Source organism: Sarcophilus harrisii, chromosome 2, assembly GCF_902635505.1.
Source record: "Sarcophilus harrisii chromosome 2, mSarHar1.11, whole genome shotgun sequence".
NCBI classification, from domain to species: Eukaryota; Metazoa; Chordata; class Mammalia; order Dasyuromorphia; family Dasyuridae; genus Sarcophilus; species Sarcophilus harrisii.
Genome location: NC_045427.1, coordinates 649,292,635 through 649,319,731, shown reverse-complemented (window position 1 = coordinate 649,319,731; position 27,097 = coordinate 649,292,635). Strand labels below are relative to the sequence as shown.

The 27,097-nt window shown below is 38.9% G+C and overlaps 1 protein-coding gene across 3 annotated transcripts in view; it reads left to right on the top strand.

Moving 5' to 3' along the window:
- PRKG1 (protein kinase cGMP-dependent 1) overlaps positions 1–27,097 on the top strand; it is a 1,288,902-nt gene that overhangs the window by 1,206,492 nt on the left and 55,313 nt on the right. For 2 of the 3 annotated variants that reach the window (XM_031949481.1, XM_031949480.1), the window contains exon 10: positions 21,072–21,168. In XM_031949481.1, the coding sequence (XP_031805341.1) occupies positions 21,072–21,168 (97 nt within the window). Of the gene's footprint in view, positions 1–6,183; positions 6,446–21,071; positions 21,169–27,097 lie in introns of those variants that run through there. The other variant, XM_031949482.1, reaches the window with a different exon arrangement.

Here is a 27,097-nt window from a genome sequence, read left to right as displayed (position 1 = left end):
AAATCTATTGTAGTCAGGATGGATAATGTATAATTTTACTATACTAAGGGACCAACAAGCTCTGTCATCACTGCCTTTTTCCTTTTCTAATAAGATTCATGTTTGTTTTGTCTTCTACTGATATAGAAAATCCCAATATACTGATAATTTTATAGTGTATGGGTCACCCAGCTAACTTGACTTTTATGATGTGATGGAATATTGCAAGTGTGTTTTGATGGAGTCATAAATAAGAAAGCAATAGGTTCTTTATGTATTCTTCTTTCTCTTGTCATCATTGATCATTACATGACTGTGAATAGACTTTCCAATTTTTTTAATTTCTTTTTTTCCATGTTTCTGGGCAGAGTATTATTGAGTAGAAGAAATATTTTGTATCAAGGAAGAATTTTTTCTATAGCTTTTTATAATCAGATTTTGAGTCATGAAGAACATTTCAAACATAGGCAATTATCCTTTTCAAGGACAAAGCTCAATTGCTCTGGTTGAATAGGGATTAATCCACGTATCTCTCATTCTGGATATTAGTTTGGTACACAATTGTGTACTGTGGCCCTAGCTGGGTTTGATGACTTCCCTGTAAATCAATATTTATTGGTGGCTATGTAGAAAGGTACTGAATTCACTTCCAAAAGATGTATTCAAGGCCCCCTTGCAGAGGTATGTAGCCAAGAGATTTCCTAAGAGTCCACCTCTTATTACAAGAATTTATCACCTTAAAGAAAATCTGAGAAGTAATTAGGGCATGGTGCCTAGAAAATTAGTCTCTGAATAAAGAAAATGTGGATTCAAGCCTTGCTTCTGACATATCCTAGCTATATGACCCTGGGCAATTATATAACCTCTTAGTTCCCCAAGTGAATCTCTAAGACCAAATCTTAGACTATAAATCAAAGGATATTACAGCTGATGGAGTACTGGCTCTGATTCAAATCCTAGCTCAGAGACTTACCTGCTCTGTGACCTCAGAAAGACATTTACTTTCCCTTGATCTCAGTTTATTAAAGGTGAAATGACGGGACTGGGTTCAATCACCTCCAAGGTTCCCTATCCTAAGTTACAAAATAGACACTGACAAACCTCCATTGGTAAGGATAATTTCTTCATCGGGATTTCCTTGTAGTAATAATAAAATTACATCTGGGTCATCAAACAAATAAAAACACTGAAATATGCACATTCCCCATCAATGCCTTTCAAGAATCTCCACACAGACATTTCCACACTTGGCTCTAAGATGGCCTCTTGATGAGCTTTACTCGGTTGCATGAATGTGAGTCAGTGCAAGAAGGTCCCTCATCTGGGTCTCACCCCTAAGAGTTGAAGGTAAGGACTTCCTGCCTTTTGTAATGATACCCCTAGTGCCCAGTCCAGATCCTATTTCATAGAAGGTGCTTAATAAATGCTTATTGATTGACTGATTGTCATCAAACTGAAGCTCCAGAAGAAGCTCATCCTTTCCCTTTGCCACCTTGCTAGTTCATCAGTTTCATAGTATCTAAAGGTAACATGGGAATTGAATGATTACAATGATGTTGAATTTGAGCTTTAAAGATATAGCCTCATCTACTTTCATTTAAAAGAAATAGGATTTTATCAGTAGAGAATATAGAAAGAATTGAAAGTCTCATTCATCACTTAGTCTTTTTGCTTGAACTTCATTACTTCCAGTTTAATTCATCTTTGCTATTATTCATGGATGTATAACACGGCACTTCTATAAAGCAAGGAAATCCAATTGTGTGAAATTTTAGGGGCAGGCTCTAACTCAGCCATGGCAGAGATTGCCTGGGGGAAATAGCTAGAAGATAGGAGTGAATAAAATTCAAAGCAGAGTAGGGAAAATTACTTTCAATATACTGTATTTACTAATTAATTCTATACATAATTATCTTTGTGAGTACAAATCTGGCCTCAGACACTTAGTAGCGATGTGATCCTGGGCAAGTCTTTTGATCCTGTTTGCCTCAGTTTCCTCATCTGTGAAATGAACTGGACAAGTAAATGGCCAATCAAAAGCTCACATGGGGACACAAAGACTTGGATGCAGCTGAAAACGACTGGACAAAAACAAATATCTAGTTAAATTAGGTGACCCCTGAGGCCTTTTATCCATCTCTGAAGAGTTGTATGTATTCCGAACACTGGATAGATCCTTGTAAAAAGAGAAACAAAGATTAGGAAAATGTCAAAAAATATAACAAAGTCCCAATTGTAGAGAAGATGACAGGGACAACCCTTACTGGCCTTCCTTGGTGCTTATTCCAGATAAAATTCACACAAGTTTGGCTAGATGATTTCTCAGAGTGACTCAGATCAGAAAAGTAGAAGAAAAAGTGTGGCAAAAAAGGAAAGTTATTGTGAGACAGAGACATGTTAGGGCTCCTGACAACCTGACAGCTAGAGAAGGAGAGAAATAGTCAAAGGAAGCACAAAGCTTTGGGATCATTGAAGATCGTGGTTTCCATTTTCATAGTTTCTGAGGCTGTCACTCAAATAGTGACTGTAATCTGGAAATAGAGGTTGCAATACTTGCTATACCATTGACGACTTGTGTGACCTGGGAAAGCCATTCCAGCCCTATGAGCCTCAGTTTATTCATCTGTATAATGAGGGGACTAGATCAGATGATCTCTTAGGACCTTTCCATTTCTAAAATTGACTCTATAAATCCCAGATCCAAAATGATAACCCGAATTCAGGAGTATTTGATCTCCTTTGGGTCAAAGACTCCTTTGGTGATCTGTGAACCCCTTCTCAGAATCATGATTTCAATTTCACACATGGGATTCCATAGCAAACCAATTATATTGAAATATAGTTAGCAAAATATATTTCTTTAAATACAAGTTCATGAACTCCAGGTCTATCAGTGAAAAATTAAATTTCCTTCCTTATAATCTACTGAAGAAGCTAATCAAGTGTATGGTATGTCTTATAAAGATTTCTATTAAAGCTTTTTGTTCATGGTGGCCCCTCAAAGGGGAAGGTTCAATTTCTTAAATGGGATACTGCAGTAGCCAGATCAATGAGACATCGCTGTGTTTTATGAAGGTGTTTTTGACTCTTAATAGCATATTTCTACGAGGGTAATTTAGTTCAATTTAGCAAGCATTTATTAATTATAATTAAAAGAAGGCTTTTTGTCAAGCACTGAGGACACACCAAAAAACAAAATGGCCAATAATCCCTTGACTTAAAGATCTCGTGGTCTACTGGAGACTTTGGAGACTTTCCATTTGTGTATGGAAAACACAGGCACTTCAAGAAGGAATGAGCATTAATAAATGGATAAATGTGGGAGAAAGCTAGGGAAGGGCTTCCTGTAGGAAACTGACACTTGAACAATGCCAGAAATTGGTAACTCCAGGAAAGAGAATGGCTGAAAGGACTAAGAAATCAATTTTAAATGTCAGGACTGTTGTTTATACAATGAGAAAAGCAGGCTTTTTTCTTCTGTCTAACCTATACCCTCATACTCCTCCCTCAACTTTGCATCCCTGCAAAAATAGAGAAGTATCTCATTCTTCCAGGAAGTATTTCCACTGTCAAGAACATTGACTTTGGAAGGAGATGACCCAAGGTCAAATCTCACCTTTGTCATTTAATTCTTGTGCAAGCTTGAGGAGGTCTGAGTGACCTTCCTGGTCCTCAACATCTTCATTTCTAAAATGAGAAGATTGAATTAGATGGTCTTTGAGGTTCCTTTTAAGCTCTGAATCAATGATCCCATGATTCCCCCTACAATAGCAGGAAGTGTCTATAGATGTCTATCATTTGATTGGGTATCTCCACTAATGGTGTCCATATTCCACAACCCAGATAAGTCACTCTGGACTTAGATAAGAAAGAAGTTAAAAATTAGAGGTGTGGACAAAGGGAGGGTCCTCTCCCCTCTAGAATGCCCTTGTTTGGTGTGTTCTTCTGAACTGGAAGGATGGGAGTCTGATTGAGTTTTCAATGTCATGCTAAATGTCTGTTGGGATGCAAGGTAGTAAGATCAGCTGCAATGGATCCTGAGAAATCACAGTTGAGAATGGAGCAAGGCAACATAGGGCTTGTATCCAGGCTTGCAAAAACCATTTAGCTGCCTGATTTCTGGTGAATTGGGGGATGATTAGGTATTAGAAGGAAGCTAAGAAAGTCCAAGATTTGAGAATTGGAGAAATAGCCCCATCCTCCTCTGAAGCAATAGCCTACATAAGACTGGGAAAGGAAGCAGAGTTGGGGTTGCTCTTGCTATCAAACCACATGAAGAATATACAGAATGGGTTCAAAACTGTTCCCCCAATAAACATTCCATTATGTCTTTGTTTGCATATTTAGCTCTTGTTGTTATTGGAGCAGCTGGTAGGTATTAGGAAAGGGAAGAAACAAAGCCATTTAGTGTTTTGTATACAAGAGAAAAATCACTGAGGAGTTTTGGAAACCAGATCAGCCTCAATTTTACATACAGTGAGTTAAGAGGAGAGAGGAGGAACATTCTATCTGCCAGAGAGGAGGTACAGTATGGTAGATAAAGCACTTTGCTTGGAAATGGCCAGATTTGTTTTGTGTACCCTTGACATTTTCTCTGTGTAATTCTCAGAGCTTAGTGGCATACACAGTAGGCACTTAATAAATGTTTGACTAACTCTAACTTCCCTAAGGCCCAGTTTGTGCATCTCTAAAATGAAGCTAATCATGCCTGCAAGAATCTGCCTCAATGAGTTTTTATGAAGCTTAAATAAAATGATTTCTATAATGTTCTTTGCAAATCTATAAATGATACAGAAGTACCAATGATTCTCAGTATTGGGGGATATTATAGTCTTTCTTCCTGGGGATGTTACACTGCCTCAAAGTGAAATCCCACCTGTGTCCCCCTACAACCCATTTTACAAAACTCTTGGTGAAAGCACGGGAAAATGAGTAGTTCTTGGTTGCCCAGGGATAAACATTAGTGCCAGTGTAGCCATCTCTTTGCAAAGGCTTCTATGGAAATGACAAAGAATTATTAAGTTATAGCAAAAAGATCTTGAGACTGTAAAATTAGAACTTAAAAACTATCTCAATGAGTGTATTCTTTTCTGGGATACTAGAGGGATGGTGGGTAAGAGGAGAAAATAACCTAATTAAGGTAGGGGAGTTGACTTACTTGTATTTTCAATCTCATGACTTTTACAGAAAAAAATTATAATCAGAGAGAAACTTGCCAAGTTTACACCCTTCCCTAGCCAATTAAGACGTTTGTTCCTTTTGCTGAGTCATTTTTCAGTTGTGTCTGATTCTTTGTGGCCTCACTGGGGTTTTCTTGGCAAAGAAACAAGTAATTTTACTATTTTATTCTCCAGTTCATTTTACAGATGAGGAAACTAAGTCAAACAAGGTCACATACCTTGACTGAGGTTGCATACCTACCAAGTGTCGGAGGCTAGATTTGAACTCGGGAAGATAACCTTTCCTGATTCCAAGCCCAGCACTCCCAGGCACCATGATGCCCTTTAGCTGCCCACTTCATGGCCTACTTTAATTTAACAACAGATGGAAGTTCCTTTGTATCCTCATTCTCTAGACCATCTTGGCACAGAATAGGTGTTTAATAAGTGGGTTGCATTAAATTGGACACGACACCCGATTGAGTAGACATGGGTGGGGTGGTTGAATTCCATCCAGCCTTTTGATTTGATTTGATTTGATTTTGGACATGACCTAGGACTACAGTGAAACCCTATATTTTTTTTAAGTCACTATTTATTATGAGTATTTGAGTGGTAGCAAAGTGCAGGAAGTTCCATGTGCACAGAGGAAATTTTCAGCGACCAGCATGCATTTGAGAATGCCTTTATGGGTCCACCAAAGTGCAAAGCACAGTTACACTAAATTGGGCCAAATTCCCGTCTGTGAGGCAGTGTGGTGGGGAGACAGATGGAGGTCCTGGTCAAAGATGGTGGCAACTTCTCCCAGAAGCCAGAGCTTCTTAACAGGGAGCAAATTAACAGGACAACCACAAGAGACAACAGGAAGGAGGCTCCCACCTCTCCTTCTCGTTCCGCTTTGCCATGGCAAGACCTCAATGATTATGAAAAATCACTGACTGTCCTGAATAAAAGAATGTGTTGGGTTCCAAATGTTTTTACTTAAGGCTTTAATTTGGAACTCGGAATGTGGTTTCCCATAGAAACGTTGATATACATGGCTGGTGATGAGGTTTGGGGCCTAGTCTAAGAAATCTTATCAAACCCAAAATTATCTGGGGTTAAAAGGCCATGCTGAAAGTATTACAGAAATTAGCTGTCAAGGGCAACAATGCTTCAGCAAAAAAGTGCATCCCGAGCGCCAAAGGGCGATGGCCGGAACGTCTCTCCTCAGATGCTATGCTCCTGGTAGGATGGGGCACTGCCCTTTCTCTCAGTCTTCTCCTACCACACAATGCACTTGGAGAATCTTTGCTCAATAGCCTAAGGTAGGGGGTTTGAGGGGTAGGGCCTGGGGGGCAGTGGGATAGTCGGACAGTGGATTAACTCAAGAGGTGGCTCTCTGGAGGAGATGGGGGATATATTCTGAGAACCTGAGGTCTCCAACCTAGGAAACAGAAGTTCTGATCGCTCCCTTCTTTTTATTTGGTCAAGAAGCCATTTGATGCAGTGGGTAGAGTGCAGTTCTTGAAAGCATGAAAAAGTTGGTGCAATCTCCACCTCCTTGTGGGAAGCTGGGCAAGCCGCCAAGCTCTCTTCCATTTCTTCATCTATAAAAAAGGAGGGAGGCTCCTTCAAACTCTCAGTCTCTGATTCTATGACTCAATTGTCCTGTACTTTAAGTCTTTAGGAGTGACCCACCCCACTGGGATTCCTTTTCTGTATCACAAACTCTAATTTTACCATATCCTGTATATCCACTTCAGAGCAATGCCTGGGCTTAGGGCTTCACTTCAATTCAACAAACATTTACAAAAAGCCTAGTGTATGATAAGATGCTATGCTGTGATAACTAGAAATATATATAAAAGAATTGCACAGGTTTAACATATATTGGATTGCTTGCTGTCTAGGGGAGGAAGTGGGGGAAAGAAAGGGAGAAAAATTTGCAACACAAGTTTTTCAAGGTGAATGTTGAAAAGTATCTTTGCATGTGTTTTGAAAATAAAAGCTATTAAAAATAAGATGCTCTGCTAAAAGTTAAGGATAAAAAGGGAGAAATATGTCCTGTCCTTGAGAAATTTATGCTTTACTAGGAGAATACAATATCAACCAGCATTACCTAGTGCTGCAGCTGCCTTTAAGGAGTGAACGATCTATGGAGGGAAACATGAACGTAGATAGGCCCAAACAAGCTCTATATCAGATATATTATTCTGGGGTGATTACTCTGGGGGAAACTAAGAAAACTGGAAAAGGCTTCATCTGGGTGATGCTGGAGCAGGAATCTGGGAGTTCTAGGAGGCTGAGGTAAGGAAGACTATTCCAAGGCCAGCTATCCTAAATGCATAGAGATGGAAGATAAAGAAGTCATTATGGCTAAAGAACATTGGGAAAAATTTGACCCAACTTTTCAGTCATAAGGATCCCACTGTAGTTTATGGAGTGGGGAAGTGACATGGAACATCACGTTGGCCACCGTGGAGAAAAAATAGGTCACAGAGAGGAGACACTTGAAGCAAGGAAACCAATTAGGAGATTATTGCAATATCCATATAAGAGGAAATGAGCAGGAGTGGTGGCCGGGTGGATGGAAAGAAGGGGACACACGTGAGACATGTTGAAGAAAAATAAATGATGAGATTTCAACAATTATTTTGTTATGGAACACTGAAAAGATGGCATGATATATAGTGATGAGGGAAGATAGGAAGAAGGGAGATTTGAGGGCAAAGAAAATGGGTTCTCTTTTGAGTATGTAGAATTAAACATGCTAAAGGGACATGTTGTGTGAAATCTCCAGTAGACGCTCAGATAAGAGCTACAGGGTAATTTAACAACCAAGACGGTCAAGGGAGTTGAATGGAGTGGGTGGTACTAGAGATGGGCTTTTAAGAAGATAAGAACTCTGGAAATGGAGATGGGGCGGAACGAGAAAAATAACAACAGCTATTATTTATGTTTAACATCCAAAGAATAATACAAATATCGTCTTATTGGATCCTGATAACAACCCTTGCCGTCAGGGGCTATCATTCCTTCCATAAATTACCCAGGCTCACACAGCTGGTCACTTTCTAAAGCATATTTGGACTAGATTCTTTTTGACTCCAGGTCCACTGAGCTATTGCTTAGCATAGGGAAGGCATCCCAGGTAGGAGACTTGACTGGGTAAATAAATGGAGGCCAGAAATGGAATTTTGAGTCCAGAAGAACTAATAGTCTCCGTTGGCTAGTGGGGGAGATTTGGAGGCAGACATTGGGGATCCTTAAGGGACAGGCTGAGAAGTTAATCCCAGAGGCACCATAGAACCACAGAATTGGGCTTTAAGATTATATTAAAAACTTTGTAGAGTTAATTGGAAAATTTTATCCCCTCCCTTGTTCTTACTTAAGTAAACACACAGCCTGCATTTTTTTAATGCAAACAATTGAGGAAAAATAGGCAATTTTTTAAAATCCCAAAATGGGAAAATCTAGTTTCAAGAAGCCTAAAGACTTTCAAAGATTGTACCTGGAGTGAAAGTGGAAATGTTCTCAGATCTTTCTCCAATGCTAGTTTTTTTGTTTTTTAAAAGATCAGGGGATGTGGGTTGGATAGTCAGGTGGATTCATGACTTGTCAGAAGTCGAGAGGATAAATGAACTTTCTCATCGAGGTGAAATTGGAATACTGTCCATAGTGAAGGACCACAGGGATCTATCTGGACTTGATCCTGCACTGTTTAATGCTGTATTCATTATTTGGAAGACGATGTAAATAGTTGTCAAATTTGCAAGCTAACATAAAGCACAAAACATAGCAGAATTCAGTTCAGTGAATATTAAGCACATGATTGTGTAGAGGGCACAGTAAAGGGTGGTGAAGAGAAAAACAAAAGGAAAGACCATCAGGATCTAAACATGTGTCCAGGAGCTGGAATCTTGGATGGTTGAATGAGAAGAGGTTTAAGAAACAAATGTCAAACGTCTCACATCTTTGGATCCATCAACTTGCTGTTATTGAGTTGGTGTGGAGCTGACCTTCACCTGGCTAGACATCCCTGTGACTGTGGTTGTGTCCTGAATCAAATTAGGGTTGAGCCTTTCTGAGCAGAGCCAGGCTGGTCTCAGCACCTCCAGATTGTGGTCAGGGCCATTCACTATGGTCCCTCGGCTTATGAGAGCCCTGGAGTTTTTCCAGTGTCCCACTGAAGTATGGAAGAGAAGATCATTAGGAGAGGATGTGCATGCATGTGCACGCGTGCACACACACACACACACACACACACACACACATGTGGAAGAAGGGAATGGGAAATGGATCTAGAACTTCATCAGCGTTCAGAACTCCCTGGTGAAAAAAAGGTTCTTTCAGTGCAGCTCAGCACCTTCTCTGAAACCTAAAGAGTTTTACTGAGTTACCTGGAACGCTAAGAAGGGAACAGACTTGCCCAGAGTCATGTAGTTAGTACATGTCTAAGGTAAGATTTGAAGCCAGATTTTCTTTTTCCAAGTGATGTTGTACATGCATTTCATGTGTTCACATACATAGTATGTTATAGATATGTACATGCATTCTGTGCTTGTGTGTTGAAATGTGCGTGATATATGTGTGCACATATGTGCATCTGTATTCCACAATTCACACTGCTATATGCACCTTGCACACATACATGTTGGATGCATACATGTGTACTGCACACAATGTTGTGTTGTTCTGTGTGCATGTGTATGTACTGTCTATATATACATGCACATACATGCATCTCTGTGTACAAAATTCACATTGCTATATTTACCTTGCATGCACCCATAGGTTATGTGCATACATGTGCACACTTACACAATGTTGTATACATCATGTGTGTCATGCATGCATCTCTGTGCACACAATTTACATTGCCATAAGCACTTGCATGTATGCATATGATGTGTGCATACATGTACCCACAATGTTTTGTGTGTACTGTGTGTGTATGTATGTCATGTGTGTTCATTCATGCATCTCTGTGTGTACAACTTCACATCGTTATATGTACCTTGAATATATACATATTATATATGCACATATCTGTAAATGCACACAATGCTGTATTGGTCTGTGTGCATGCGTATATGCCACATGTGTCCATGCATATATGCACATATATGCATCTGCATGCACACATTCACAATGCCATACGTGTCTTGCATGCATACACACTGCTATGTGGATTGTTCTTTACACCATGCATAAGTGTGTGTACATTTGATGTGTGCCCCTGTGTGCATGTATGCACACATTACATGTGACTTTTGTTCATATGTGCCCTACCTATACATGTTCATCCATGTATACCTGTGTGCACAGGTTATATGTCCCCAACATCCACATATGTTATAATGCTTCTGCGTGCACACATATTGGTGTTTTTTTTGTGTGTATATGCAGATACATACCTACACTTACATATAATGCTGTCATCAGTTGTATCTATGGTGGCTGTTTGCCATCTCCCCTCCTGCATCTCATCGTCTCATTCTCATCTTGACTCAATGACAGGCACACATTACTATTTACAGAAAATAGAACAGGAAAAAGTGTTTTTGGCCAATGTTGTTTCCCATTGATTCCTTAATGTTCAGAAATGGGGGGGTACCATCTGTTTGAGAAGCAGCAAGGTGATGGGACTATGGGGTATGGGCCTGCTGGGTGACCTCCGCCATATGTAATTCACTTCTCCAGACCTTTGGCCTTTTGTTGGCAGTCGTGTCTTGTTTTCCGGACCTTTGATGATTTCGCTTGTATAAGGGATTCTTGATTTGCTCCAACAACGTATGTCAGCATCTTCCGATCCCAAAGAGCTGCCTTGGTGTGTGAGGGAGATTGGAAGGGAAGGAAGGGAAAGGAAAAGAACCTAAATGAAGAGCTCCCTGGGTCCACAGCTGCCTTTCCGTCCATTGCACCACACTGCCTCTCAGTTTCCCCATATGTAAAAGGAAGGGCTTCAGCCACAGTCATTTCCTTCCTTTCATCTACTTTGGACGTGACTATCTATTTACATGTTGTCTCCTCCACGAGAGTGTGAGTTCCAGGAGAACAGGGACTGTTTCTGCCTCGACCATTAACGAGGCATTTACGTGCCTAAGAATTTTTTTTTAATTTTTGGATTGGGATAGTTCCTTCCAGCTCTAACATTCCGAGGCTTCTCAGTTTAATTCATCAAACATTCATTAAGTCCCTACAATGTACTACGTCTTCTTCCCAATACCTGGGTACAAAAGTAATTTCTGCACTCGATAAAGCGGTATTCTACAGGGAGAGGATAGTTTGGGAAAAGCCATGGATTAAGATGATTTGACTTCTTCTGGCTTTGTCAAGTCATAAAATTTGAAGCTGTAAGGGACTGTAAAAGTCATTCAGCCCAATTTTTCCGCTGCAGAGGAGGAATCTGAGTGCCCAGGACATAAGGAAGTGACTTGTACAGGATCACTGAGAGTGGCAGGCCTGCAATTCCATCTCAAATCCTCTAAATCCAATCTCTCTACAATCTCATGGAGTTTTCTCTATCCACACATTAATATCTAATTATCTGGGACTAAATAAGATGGTTCTGTGATTTCAGCCCTGTGCACATGGACTGCTGTGAAATCTCTCTCAGTGAGAGAAGCACCTTCTCAGTCTATCAGCCTTGGAGAGAGCTGGCCTGAGAATTTCACTGACTTATGTGTGAGAAAGAGAATTCGAACCCAACTCTTTCTCATTACCTACTCAGTGTACAAGCATTTCTTAAAGGTTTACAATGTGCCAGGCACTGTGCTAAGTCATGAGATTACAAAGAAAGGCAATGACACAGTTCTTTCTGTCCACAAAGAACTCATTTTCTATTGGAGATGGGGAAACAACATAGAATATTTACCAAATATTTATGTTTAGATAGACATAAACATATGTGATATGCCATGTCTAATATACATAACTGTTTTGTGCATATGTACTCTACTGCTTGTATGTGTAATGTGTGTCTGTGTATTGTGCATACATGTATATATAAATATGAAGGCATATAAACATACATATATATGTGCACATACAGTGCCATATGTAGCTCTTTGTAAATAATCTCAGAGGGAAGGCATTATCATTAAAGGGGACCATAAAATGATTTTAGCTTTGACTTAATGGAAGCCAGGAAGCAGAAATCAGGCATTGGGGTCAAATTATGTAAAAGTTTGGAACTGAAAGATGGAGTATTTCGTTTGATAACCATAAGGAGGTCAGTATTACTGGAATGCTGGCTACATGGAATAGAGGAAAGTATGAGAACATTGGAAAGACGGGAAGGGCCCAAGTCATGAGGGATTTTAAAGGCCAATTGGGATTTTCTAATCACCATTGGAGTTTATTGGTTTATTTGATCTGGCCTCCATGGATCATTTTGGCTACTGAGTGGAGAAGAGATTACTTTAATTTTGTAAGTATTAAAATAGTCCAGGAACATGGTGACACAACCGAGGTGATAGTGATATCAGAGAAGAAAAGGAGAACTATGTGAGAGAAGTTGTAAAGTTAGAATTGATAGGATTTGGCAAACAGTTTGATTGGGGAGGTATCCATGAACAGTGTAAGTATTTGAGATTAAAACTTAGCTTGAGAACCTGGGGACTGGGAGGAAATTTGGAAGAAGAGAAGACTTTGAGTGAATGATAATGAATTTACTTTTTCACATGCCAAATTTAAGATGTCCATTCAGCAGTTGGAATTGTGAAACTGAAGGTCAGGAAAGAGGTTAGGATGGGCAGACAGATCTTAGAGGAAACTGTAGTTATGGGTATCCCCCTGCCACAAACACCTGGGTGAGGATACAGCAAAGGAAACTGAGAAGCAATCAGACAGATAGGAGGAGAATCAGGAGAAAACAGCACAGCTAAAATCTAGTATGAAAAGCATTAAGTGTTTCCCATGTGCCAGCACCATGATCAATTTGGGGAACACGAAGACAAATTTGAAACATTCGCTACCTTTGCAGGAAGCCACCATTTCTACTTCTCTGTCTTTCAATTTTCAATTCTCTTTATGTGTTGTTTTGCTTCTACTAGAGAATAAGGTCTTTGTGACTTGTATATGTCTCCCAATACTCAGTACAGGCCAGATATATAGTAAAAATATATTAAATGTACTATTTATCTGTCTATCTTCCTATCCACCCATTCATCTATCTAACTGTCTATCCATCAATCTATCAATCCATTCATCTATCCATCTATTTATTCATTTATCCATCCATTTATCTATCCACCTAGACAGCCATCTATCTATCATCTACCCATCCATTCACCTATCTATCCATACATTTATCTATCCATCTATTTGTCTGCCTATCCATCCATCCATCTATATATCCATTTATCATCTATCCATTTAACCATAAAGATAGATAGATACAGTTCCATCTCTCCATTTATCCATCCATCCACCTATAAATCTATCTATCTATCCTGACTTCCTGACCTTGAGACCACTGCTTCTAATCCATAACTGTTCCATTAAACCAAATGAGTAAAAAAATGAATACAAGAAAATAAAAAGGACATTCCCATAAAAGCAGGGGAAAAGGAAGAGTCCTGGTTAACTGGGAAGCTCAAATTTTAGTTCTTTTTCTTTTAATCATACATTATTCTATGCTTCAGTTTCCTTAATTATAAAATGGGAATGAAAATCATTTTCTTCTTATTCTCACAAAATCTAAAAGAATAAATTGAATGTGAGGAAAGCTTTGAGTTCTCAAAATAAATGTGTATTCTAAAGTTAAAACGTTGGCTTTCTTAGCATTCAATCAATGATATAAATTCAATTTTTTTCTGAGTTTTCCTCTCAGCTGCATCTCCTCCAGGGAAGGTGTTTGAAAAATAAATGAAATTATTTCATAACCAAGATTCTACTAAAAAAAAAAAAAACTAGTCAGTATCTCCAAAAACTGTGATTCTGAAATAAGGTCTGAGAAATCAGGTTATCTTCAATCCCTGAAAAAGAGATTACATTGTCTGGGGAAATTGACAAAAATGAAATGTTTACAAAACAGCCCAGGCTCTTGTTTTATTAAACTATTCTCAAACTTAGGTGTTTCTTATGTTTCTACTAGAATTGACAAGGAAGAGTATGGATGGCACTGACATGTTGTTTTTAATGTGATGATGATTTACTGTTATCAGAAGCAGAAATATTCTGATGGTTTTAGAGTTATGATCCCCTTAGATTTGGAGAAGGTGGTGGAGTTTCTGGATTGTTTTTGCTTCCTTGTTATATAGGTATTTGAGTTCAATTTTAATTTTGTAAAACACTATCATTTCAGCATGAAATAGCTCAGCTCCAAAAAATGTAAGTTCTAGACTATTTAATCATCATTTATCCTAAATAAAATAAATGACCTATTTTGATTGTGTTTAAGAAAAATGACTTTTCTTTGATTGCTTGATGTTAGTTAATTTAGACAATTTCATTATAAGTGCAATTCAATTTGAATCAACATTGTCGGTTACATATTATGGGCAAGACACCACCTTTGGCAAGGCAAAAACAAAGAAACAGATTGGAAAAAGATCTGCCCTCAAGGAGTTTACATTTTCTTGGGGAAAGAGAGAATATGACCTGGACACAAATAAATAAGTATAAAGTATATAAGAGAGAGAACACTAATAACTAGGGAGAAAAGGTGGGTTAAAAAAAAAAAAAGAAGAAAGTCTCCTTTGGGAGGCAGCAGTGAACTGTGATTTAAATGAGTCTGGAGAATCTGAGAGGAAGAAGTGATGAGACAGTGAATTTAATGCTGCAGGAATCACCTAGAGAAGAACGTGGAAGTGGAGGATTAAATGTCATGTATATGGAACATCTAGTTAACTCATTTATAATAGAGTGCAATAGGAGAGTTAGCAAATAAAAAGTTGGAGAGATGGGTGGAAGCCAGATTTGGATAGATTTTAAAAGTCATGATGAGGAGTCATGGGGAACCCCTGAAGATTTTATGGTAGGAGGGTGACCTACCTTAAGAATACTGGTTTGACAGCTGAATGAGAGTTGGTTGGGAAGTCCAGAGAATAGAGGTAAGAGTCCAATTAGGATATCATTGCAGTAGTTCAGGTTTGGGGTGAAGAGAGCCTCAGCTATAACAGAAGCCACATGTTAAGAAAAAGGAATGGATTGAAAGTTTATGGAGATAGAACTCAGAAGATTTGGCAACTGATTGGATGGGGCAGGGACAGGCAGAACAAGAAGGGAAAGGATATGGAAGTGTTAAAAAGCAATCAGAGGGGAGCAGGGGGGAGAGGGAGAGAGAAAAAATTAAAGCACAAGATTTTGCAGAGGTGAATGCCGAAAACTATCTTTGTATGTATTTGGAAAAATAAAAAGCTATTTAAAAAATAATAAAAAGAAGGACCCAGAGGTTGCAAAGCTGGTGCCCACAGTAGAAGGGAAATTTAGAACCGGGTCAGATTTTGGAAAGGCAGTTAATATAATTAGTTCCACTTCAAAAATTAATTATGATAAAGTCACACTTAGAGCATCCAAGAGAAAGATTTTATTAAAGTACACATTTGCAGCAACTTGAGGGAGGATGAAAGAGATAGATGGTCTCCACCAATACAACACAGTAGGAAAAATGATATTAATTTCAGAATAATTTAAGCTAAAATGGTATCTATTTATCAGTATAGCTCAGGATCGGCTCAGTCAGACCAAGTCAACTGGGGTAGTTAAGTGGCTAGAGCAATGAACTTGGAATCCAGAAAGACTTTAGTTTGATTCCTAACAGCCACTTTTGAGCTGCATGTAGATTAGTCTATCAGTGCCTCAGGTCCCTGTAAAGTCTCTCCCAGCATATAACATAATATCTTATCATTCTATACACAGTATTCAGATTGCTCCGATCTGGCAATTTTTTTTTTTTTTTGCTCGTTCCATCTGAATCTCACTATGTCATGAACTGTTATAGCCCTGAATTCTGTGAATAAACTCAAATGGGGCCAGTTAATGGAAATGACAGATAGCCCTGGATAAGACCGAGTGCTACCTATAACCACTTTCATGGCCCCCAAGGCCACCAATGGAGCAGGGTCTGGAAGGACTCATTTGTACCTGACCTCAGGCTTCCTAGAACTGTTTGACTTCTGTGAAATGGAGCATCTCTCTGGGGAAGTAGGAAACCCTGCAACTTCACGCTCCAAGTGAAATAGTCTAAGCAGTTACCTGAGTACTTTAAACAGCTGAAGTTTGGCCAAAATCACACAGACCATTAGTTTCTGGATTCACTTTGCTTAATGTACATAGGAAGCATCTGGAAGTCAATCAGTGAACAAATATGGATTAAACTCCCATTACTTGCTATTTGCCATGTTGGACCCTGAGGACAGAAATACAAAGAAGAGAACAATTCCCATCTTCAAGGTGCTTACATTATAATAGGAGAGACAAGCACATATATAAACATATAAAGGATAAATATCAAGTGAATAAATGTAAATAAATACCCAGCAGTTAAAGATAAGGAGTTTGGGAGGAAGAGTTATAAGAATTAAAATCCATTCAATTGTAAACTCCTTAAGGGCAGAAATTATCTTTGCTTTTTTTGTACATGCTTAATCAATGCCCTATTAAAACCTATTAATCTATAGGTCTTACAATCTATTTTATTACACAATACAATCTATTGTATATATATTAGATTAACCAATAATATAATATATGTACAATATAATCTATTATTAATATAATATATAATATAATATATCTATTATTAATATATGATACAATAGATATGTGCAATATAAAATATAATACAATATATAATTTGTATACAATATATGTGTGTATATATATTGAGGTTGGGAAGCCATTTGAAGAAGTTTTAAAAGACTTTAAAAGTCAAAGTCTGGTGCTAAAGGAACTTTGGGACTACAGTGGAGTTTACAAATAAGGGACTAAGTGGTGAGACCTGCAACTGAGGGAAATCTTTTTGGATGGCCTATGGAAGATGGACTAGAGTCCTTTGAGATTAGGAGGCTATTTTAATGATCCAAGAGAGAAATAGGACAATGGCTACATGGGGACAGAGAAGAAGATGAGTGTGAGATAGATATAATAAGATTGGTAACTTTCTAACTATATAGGAGTGAAAATGGGGAGTCTAGAATGATGCTGAGGTAGTAAAACTGGAAGATAAGAAGGGGAATCGTGTCATTGGTAGTTTGGATGATTCTGTGTTTTATGGGAAAGACAATGAGCTCTATGTTGTACATTTTAGGTTTGAGTTCCCTAGGCTATCTAGGGATGATCTGGCTCTGGAATGCAGGAGATTTAGGGCCAGGGTTGAGAATTATCTGCATAAAGATGATCATTAAAGCCACAAAAGCTGATGGGATCACTAAGTGGAAGAGCTCAGAGGGAGAAAAGAAGCAAGCTCAGGGTGGGGTAATGAGGGACACTCCCAGCAATGGAATAGGGCAGAGATGATGATTCCAGAAAAGAGACTGACAAGGAACAGTCAGATATGCAGAATCACCAGGAGAGAACAACACGTGTACCCAGATCTTTGTGGTTCTTTTATTATTACATGATCTCTACAGAGTAGAAATAAGTTGACCAGCCAAAAGTCACTCTGTCCCATTAACTTAGTGGTCAAGAGATAATCTCTGTCCTAATAATAAATACAGCTCATAACTATAAAACATTTTAAGGATTACAAAGGGCTTTGTATATATTAACTTCATTAGCTCCTCACACCCTTGTGAAGCAGATGCTATTATTACCCCATTTTATAGATGAAAAAGCTAATTCTCAGAGCAGTGACTTGCTCAGGGTCACAGATCTAATGTCAGAGGCTGAATTTCTACACTGTTCTTCCTGACTCCATCCTGCCCGATGCTCTATCAGCTGGAGTTTAGTACACAAACTTGCAGTCCAACTGTGAGGTTTTTTTGCCCCCTTAGGAAGCATTGTGCTGATAGGAGACACAATTATTTCCAAAAACAGATGAGCCCCAAAGGAACACTTGGCAAGGACCTTTAACAAATGTTCCATATCACAGAGAATGTGGGAAGAGAATACAAAAATCTGAGTGGACCTGGCAGCTTTTTAGGAAGCCTAGTTAAAAACTGCAAATGGGGAAAAATTGATTTCAAATGATCATCATTGTAATAATAAGAGTTAACATCTCTCTGGAACTTTATACTTTACAAAGCAAATTGGCTAGTTTAGCCCTGCCGAATTATTATCCCCATTTTAAAGATTAAGAAACTGAGTCTAAAATAAGGTCTCGGGTTTATCTCTTTTCTCTCTAGTACTATTTTCTTTCTACTGGTCTATTGTAGATAAAATAGAGAAGAATATAACATTTATTGGTGATTATATTTACCTAGGGTGCTATCCCCCTAATTCCTCCTATCAAAGTTTTTACCCCTCAAATAGTCCAGTTGAAGGGCCACTTTCTCCATGAAATCTCTGTAATGTTCCCAGCTGACGCTGATCCCTTCCCCAGGGCATACTCTGTGTTACACTCTAAGGCACTTTGAAATACTATAAAAAAGGGAAGAGAATGAGTAAATAAGTATTTATATAATGCCTGCTCTATAGCAGTGCTCTAGAGCTAAACACTTATTTCATTTGATACTCACAAAACCCTGGAAGGCAGGTGATATTATTATCTTTATTTTAGAATTAAGGAAACTGAGGCAAAAAGAGTTTAAAAAACTTGCCAGAAGTCACATAGCTACTAAGTGTCAGAAGCTGGATTTGAACTCAGATCTCCCTGGTCCCAGCCCAGCACTTTATACATTGTACTCCTGAGCTTGTTTCTATCCTTATTGTCATTACATTGTAATAGTACCCTATTAACATTAAACCACTTCTGTTACTCGGTCTCTCCTATCAGACTGATTGCATTCACTGAGTCTTTTCCCACAGAGTTAGTATCACATTCAGAGCAGGATACATCCCAGGAACCATATAAGGTGAATATTAAACACTACCACCAGGAAGGATCTCTGTCTCTAGTCATCCAGGAAATTCCTGATTGCCTGCATGCGGTCCGGATCAAGGGGAGTCTTCGGATATCCCCAACTAGTTTGTCCGTGCATCTGTTGGACCGAGTGCTGCCATTTTTTCCCTTTTAAAGTGAGAGGGCCTGCAATTTTCCAAAAATACAGTCATCTGGAATGCCAGAAATGTCCATTTGTCGCCCAGATTCCATCACGGCAAAGCAATCCCATCTTAGTACCAGTACTCAGATATTATTGTCCCACCAAGAATGTAAACCTTTGACCTTTGCCATAAAGATGAGGGACCAAGTCATTGCCCAGGGCCCGCTTCCCCATTTGGACCTCAGTTTCCCTTTCTGTACAATGGAGTTGACAAGCAAGAACAAATTATTAGCAACGCCAAAGCCAACATTCCCAGGTCATTCTGCGTTGGGGGATGCCTTTTACTAGGCCACGTGCTTGACTTCCCCATAAAGTCCATACAGGTGAAAAAATGTACGTTCATGGTTTCTGCTTGAGCCTTCCCTCTGACACTGGTTGATTGTGTGACCTCGAGCAAGCTCTCTAACCCCTAACCCCCATTTCATCCTCTGTAACTTCTACCTGCCTACCTCACCCATTGCACTGAGTGCTACTATTTCATCCTTTTGAAGTAAAGGAGTTCTTGATTTCCAAAAATACAATCGCAGGGATCAAACCTTAGAATAATCTGTGTAAATGTGAAAGGATGATTAGGATTTAGAAAGTCAAAAAGCCAGCTGAGTCTCCCCTTGAGCTTCTCTGTCTCAGTATTTTATCAGGATTAGCCGAAAAGATCTGGAGTCAAAATTTGAATCCCAGATCTAACTTTAGAAAAGTCGCGTCTGCTCTGTTTCCTCGGCTGTAAAGCAGGGCGCAATAGTATGTATAATCCTTCATGGAGTCAGAGTAAGGAAGATCTTCCAAAACCTACCATGTTCTAGAAATGGGTGCTTTCCACAGTCCCCTCAAGGTCTGTACAGTAGTGAAGGGCATCGGCCACATTGGACTGTGAAAAGCCATCTGTCTTGTGAGACAGCTAAATGCCTCCCTGCCCTGGCTTGGGTAAGTGGGAGGATCCCCTTCATCCATATGCCTTCCTATCCTTTCTAAAAATACTCGAGCGTCCAGCAAGCAAATATTTTGGGAAGCTCACATTCACTAGTAAGACCAGGGGAAGCTTTTTTAATTTATTTTTTGTCACTGACACGAGTCCAAGGTGCTTGTTTGACGAGGCAGGCTTTGGGAACCATGAATCCATGTGTCCATGCACCACCTAGCTGGGAAACCAGCCACGAAACTGGGTGCATTTGCTAGGAGCATCAGCTCTGGACCAGCCTTCGAACCAGAGAGAAGGAAAGAGAATTGGGTTTTATTTTTTGGATTGATTTGGGAGAATCTTAATATGCTTTTGAAGTCATCCTTCACAGACATTTGTACCATGACCCACGGCTTTGAGGAACTGATTTCCGAGAACCTGGCTATGATTTTTCTTTAGAGACCTCAGGGATTTCACAATTTATAGAAACTATGACCAACCTGTGGAAAATGGAAACTTCTGAAAGACTCTCTCATCCCAAATACTGAAAAGCAAGGGGGGGGAAGAGAGAGAGAAAGTGACAAAAGAAAAGCAACACTGAGAGAAAATGTCCAGTTGTAACTTTCACTTGAGACCTGGAGGTGAGGACAGGTGCATGACTGATGCATTGGGGGTACTTTGTCCTTTACTACTCTGAAAAGCAAAAAAAAAAAAAAAAAAAGGGCCATTCTTCCTAAAGGGGACCAAACAAACTATGAGTGTGAGAAAAGGTGGGCTCTAAAGAGGCGAGATGGAAGTGAAACAGGTAAACCGTGTCCTCCAGACATGTCATTCAGGTACTTCTGTCCGGGGCACTCATGTTTGCACCTCTAAGAAATTTCCATTTTTTCGCATCAAAAAATCCAGATATGAAGCTGAAGGGGCATTCTTCGCCAACCTGAAGCTATCCGATTTCAACATCATCGACACGCTGGGAGTTGGAGGTTTTGGACGAGTGGAGCTGGTAGGTGACCTACTGCTATTTGTTCTCTGGCTTCTTATGCTGGGAATTAGGGTGGGATGGGAGAGGGGAGGCCCTTTTTTATTGTTTGTTTTGTTTGATTTAAATAAAAACTCTCTCTGGCCACCTTCAATATAGTTCCTTCGTTGCAAAGTTTGCAGCGGCTCAAGCAGGCAGATTTCTGTTAGAAATGTTTAAAATAAAAAAGGAGTAGCCAGATACCCTTCAAAACTTCCTACTTATAAAGGAAAGGTGAAACAAGTTGCTTGAAAAGGGAGGGATTTGAATATCTAGTTTTTGTTTGTTTGTTTTTTAAAACTTTCCTGTGCTTAGGGAACCCTGAGAGATTTCTTAGCAATACTAGATGGTTCAGGAAATAGAATGCTGTCTCTGGAGTCAGAAAGACTGAAATTCCAGTCTGGCCTCAAGCACTCACTATTTGGGTCATTTTGGGCAAGTCACTGAACTGCTATTTGCCTCAGTTTCCTCCTCTGTTAAATGGGAGCTATATGAGAAAATGATGGCGAGCTAACTCAGTGTTATTAGAATGTTTGTCACCCTTAAAGTGCCACTGAGTTACCTTTTAGGGAGCAATGAGCCAAGTGCTTTACAATTATTAACTCACCAAATGAGCTAAGATATGTCAGAGGAGATCGTTTAAAATTCAGAGTCATTGTAACAATAAGGAAGAGTCTCCCATGGGGTGTGGTTGTTTTAAGGCTTCATTTCATGAGCTTCGGCTCTCCATCGAGGATTTGTCCCATAGATAGATCAGATACATTGGGAATCACCAAAAATGGACGATTTAGGCTACAGTCTCATCTTGACCACAAGCTACCTGTCTGACTTGGAGCAATTGTCTTGCCCTTTTTACATCCGCTGAAAAAGCAAAGACTTGTGATCAAGGTGCTCTTCTGATTCTAAAACTGGGCTCCTCTTCTTTCCTCCTCATTCTCGATGATTTTTGAACAATGAAAGAGCTTTTCATTTGGAGCTGGCAGGCCCTTGCTAGTATCCCGCCTTTCTTACTTAGTACATGTGTGGCCATGAAGTCATTTCTTCTCACTGAGCTCCCGTTATCTATATATTTTTAAAAAGACAGATTAAAACTAGAATATCAAAGTCCCTTGCAACTCCAGCTCTAATGATTTCTCTTTTTTCATATTTATTTTATAAGAGTTTTTTTTATTTTTCCAAATACATGCAGAGATAGTTTTCAACATTCATCTTTGCAAAATCTCATGTTCCAAATTTTTTCCCCTTCCTTCCTCTTCCCCTTTCCCCCAGATAGCAAGCAATTCAACACATGTTAAACATGTGTAATTTGTCTAAAAGTATTTCCATATTCATCATGCTGTGCAAGAAAAATCTCATCAAACGAGAAAAAAAAAAAACAAGCAAACAATTACAAAAAAGGTGAAAATACTTTTCTATGATCCACATTCAGTCTCCATAGTTGTCTCTGGATTTATGTGGCTCTTTCCCTCACAGGTATAGTCAATGATTTCTTGACCTTTCAATTTGACAGTTTTAAATATGTGAGTCTTGGTGCTTAGAAGAAAAATATTTCTATATTTACAGCTACTACAAGAGCATGTATAAGCATTATTTATCACTGTTGATGATAAGAGATTTTTTTTCAATGGAAAGCCTTGAATGGCCCATAAATCGCATGAGAGCCTAAGTTGTGATATACTTAAATTTCTTAGGCTGTGATTTAAATGACACCTTGACTAAGGCAAAAATAAAATCGAGGAGTTGCCTATCATCCCAGGCCATGAAAGCTATTAGACTCTATTTGGAAGCAGAGATTCGCTTTCCTCTCTCTGCTGAGCCCAGAGATGCCCCTGATATTTGACACTAAAACAGCATGTTAGGGATCCCTGCTACTTGTGTACAGTGCAGTAAACAGAGTTCCCGTTGCTATTGGAAGAATGGGAGAAACTTTCTCTCAAAGGTAGGAGGTCACTGGCTATTTTTAGCCTTGATCCCTGGGGGTAACGTTGGCCATGAGTTGTTCTTTCTTTCTCTTAGACAGGACCAGGCAGCAAGGCCTTGAAATCTTAACTGAAATGTTCTACTTAAATAACATTAAAAATTATAAATTAATATCCAAAGGTGATCTCAGAGACTGTCCAGTTCAACTTTGTCATATAACAGATGAGCCAACTGAGGCTCAGAGGAAAAGCGAATTGTCCAGATCACTCAGTTAAGTAATAAAAGTCAGATTGTGATTGAAATTCTGGTGCTTTAATTCCAAATATTGGGGTATGTGTGTGTATGTGTGTGTGTGTGTGTGTGTGTGTGTGTGTGTTCCCTTAGCCTCATCCAAAATGCTTGACAAATCACCTGTAACATTTCTAGCTTTAAGGTTAGATTGGTTACCATGAATCTAAGCAGAATTAGTGAGGGCATTGGCTAGAATTAGTACCTTTGAATTCTGCCCACTTTGCCATTGCCAACTTATTTTTGCTTGAATCATTGCATGGAGAATGATTCCATGCAATGATTCCAGAGGGAGGTTTCCCTTAAGAGATCCCTGATGGATAGGGAACAGGTTCTAATCTCCCTTCTGTTCTCATGAGCCACAGGACCCACAGAAGACATGTCTTCCTCCTTTGGAGTCAGTTTTCTTATTTTTAAAATGTCAATAATCATCATCCTCATCATCATTGTCAAGCCGTGCTCAAGAGGCAGCATGGACTCCTAGATAGAGTAAAAGCCTTGGAAGCCTGGGGCTCACGTCTGTTCCCTTATCTGTTAAATGCAGAAGATAACATCAGTAGACTCAATCTCTCAGAGTTGTTATAAAGCTAAACAAGATCATCTCTGTCCAGCTCTTTCCAACACACAAAATACTAAATGACAGTTTTTATTTAGAGAAGAGTTAGTGTCTTGAGTTTATTTTTCAAAAATTCAGCTTTTGTTACCGGCTATAAATATTCATCCATTCCATAAGCAGTCATCAAAAGGTTGTCTGATCATATATCCATAAAGCACAAGCTTCTTTTGAAGTTATTATTGTATGCCAGGTGCTATACTTGACATATGAGGCAGCTGGGTGATTCAGTGGATAGAGTCAGGAAGACCTGAGTTGAAATTGAGAAGCAAATATTTATTGTATAACTCTGGGCAAGTCGCTTCATCCCGTTTGCCTCAGTTTCCTCATCTGTGAATTGAGCTGTAGTAAGAAAAGGCAAACAACAGTATCTTTACTAAGAAAGCACAAAAGGAAGTCACAAAGATTGAGACATGACTGGATAGTAAACAATATCATCTATTGATGACAAAATGAGACTTTCTTCCCATCAAGGAGCTTATCTTTTTATTTTAGAGAAAACCCCCATAGGCAAATGGTGATTAGGGAGTCCAACAAGTTACAAGGATGATAAAAGGGGACTTCAGGGAATAAAGTGACACTTTGAACCAACAGTGATAGCAGAGCAATACTATAGTTCATATTTCCAAAACTGAGGAGGGAGGAGGAAGGAAGAGTATGTAGCAACAGGTAGTGAATGAGACATGAAAAAGAAATCTGGACAGGGAGGAGTGAACCAAAGCATGATGGTCAGAACCTTCCTCAAATAGTGTGTGATAGAAACAATCACCAATCAGGGCCTGAGAGTCCCTGGGCAAAAGTCTGTCCATGGCAAAGCAGTTGGCGAGGAGGAGATAATCAGGAGAAGAAAACAAAGAAAGCTTGGTAGTTGGGGCTTTCTTTAAATAATGGTCTAGGAAAGGTGGCAACCATTAAGGATAGAAGTTTCTCTGTGACTATGAGAAGGTGAAAGAGATGTCCATGGGAAGTAGCTAAAAATGCTAGACGAGGGATTCTATCTTTTATCCTAAAGGCAGTGGGAAAAACAGAAATTATTCCAGTCAAGCAGTGCTATCATACCTACGCTTTAATGATATGGTGAATGGAAGCTTTGTGAAGGAGGGGTGGATTGGGAAGAGATTAGATACAGAGAGACCCACGTGAAGATCCTTAGAATAGTCTAGACTGGAGATGATGAGGGACTGGATAAGGGTGTTCCTAGAGGGAATAAATAGAAAAGGATGAATGCAAAAAGTGATGATAAGATGGAATCAACATGACTTGGCAATTTATTGGATATTTGAGATAAATGGAATTTAAAGATGACACTGACATTGAAAATGTCTGGGAGACTGATGGTGTTCTTAACCTAAATAGGAAAATTAGGTCAAAACATGATCAATTCTGTTTTCAAACTTACTGAGTTTGAGGAACCTAGATGCTTATGGGACACCCAGTTGGAAATGTTTGGTAAGCAAAGCTCAGAGGAGAGACTGAAGACAGATAGATAGATAGACAGACAGATGGATAGATATCATAGATATATAAATACTACATATACATATATGAATATATGTATATTTGTTATCTGTATGGAGATGACTATTGAAAACCTAGAAGCTGAGGTGCTTACCAAGAGAGAAAAGCTGATATCAATGAGAAGTAACCTTGTAGAAAACTACACAGAATGGGTGGGGCACAGATGATAAACCCTAAAGGGGACAATGAGTCAAACTGAACAGTACATTGGAAGAAAACCACTGGAAAGCAGTTTCACAAAAGCCCAGTGAGGGGAAACCATCCTGAAGTCTCTGCAATATGCAAAGAGTGGTGTTAGGTACTACAGATACAAAGGTAAAAACAAATTATCCTCTGCCCTCAGGAAACTTATATTCTGTTGGGAAGATACATCATATATTCTGACAAGCAGGTGCAATATGCCAAGTATTTGGGGAGAGGGATCAGGGCAGAAAAGACTTTTTGGGGAGAAATGAGGAAATACAAGTAGGTTAGAGACTGGAGTCCAAATCCATAAGAAATTCATTATCTAGCTTGTTACTTAATGTCTGAAGATGTTTCTGTTTTTAGAAAAGTAAAGAGGAGATCTAGCCTGAATCTTATTTTGATAATTTAATAAATTTATTATGTCACAGAATTCTGAATGGAAGTTGATTTATCAAACAAACATTTATTAAGCATTAATTATATACCAGAAACTTTGCCAAGTTCAGGGAATTCAAAGGAACATAAAAATGACAAGAATCAAAGAATAGATCCTACCCCCAAGGAGCTTAGATTCTAAAGTAATTTTTGTGCAATCCAAAGTTAAGTAACCAAAACCCCAGTACCACCAAGTTCTGAGTTCAGTAAGAATCATCCTGCCAGCATGACAAAAATCACTGGAGTCATTAAAAAAAACTGCTCCCTCAAACTAAAGCATAACTTTCTTTGAACTCAACATTTCCCTGCCTAATTTAGCCCCATCCCAGAAAAGCCACACCTTGGATCTCATGATCACACAAAATCTTTCTATTTCAAAAATCTTGAACTCAGAAATGTTCTCTCTTCCCCTGTCCTCTCACCTCCACACACACACTCCATTCTAACTCACCATTTATCCTCTTCATGACTTTCAGAACCTTTCCTCTCTATCCATCAGCATGGATCAGACTCTACTCACCTATTTTGAACCACACTGACCCACTGCAAAAAAAACTCTCATACAGACCCTAGAAATCAGTGAATCCCAGTGTTTAAAAAAGATCTCAGCTGAGAACCTTAAAGGTACTTTAAAATGTTTTTGAAATTAAAATCAATCCAATCCAATGTAGCTGGGGGGTTTATATTGAACTTCTCATTTTACTTGCTGTTGTCTTGAATGTCTTATAATTAGCCCAGTTGTGAAATCTCTTTCCAGTTAAATTTCTGGGAACCTATTGTAAAACAGATATCATTCTTCATTTGGAAAGCATCTTAACTAGGTCCTTGTCTCTTGCCTGTAGATAATAGAGATAGTCTTTATATTCAATTAAAAACAAACATTTGAAGAAATAATGGTTCACTTCACTCTGTGTATTATAAAGCAGATTTAGCTCAGAGTTACCAGTACTCCCC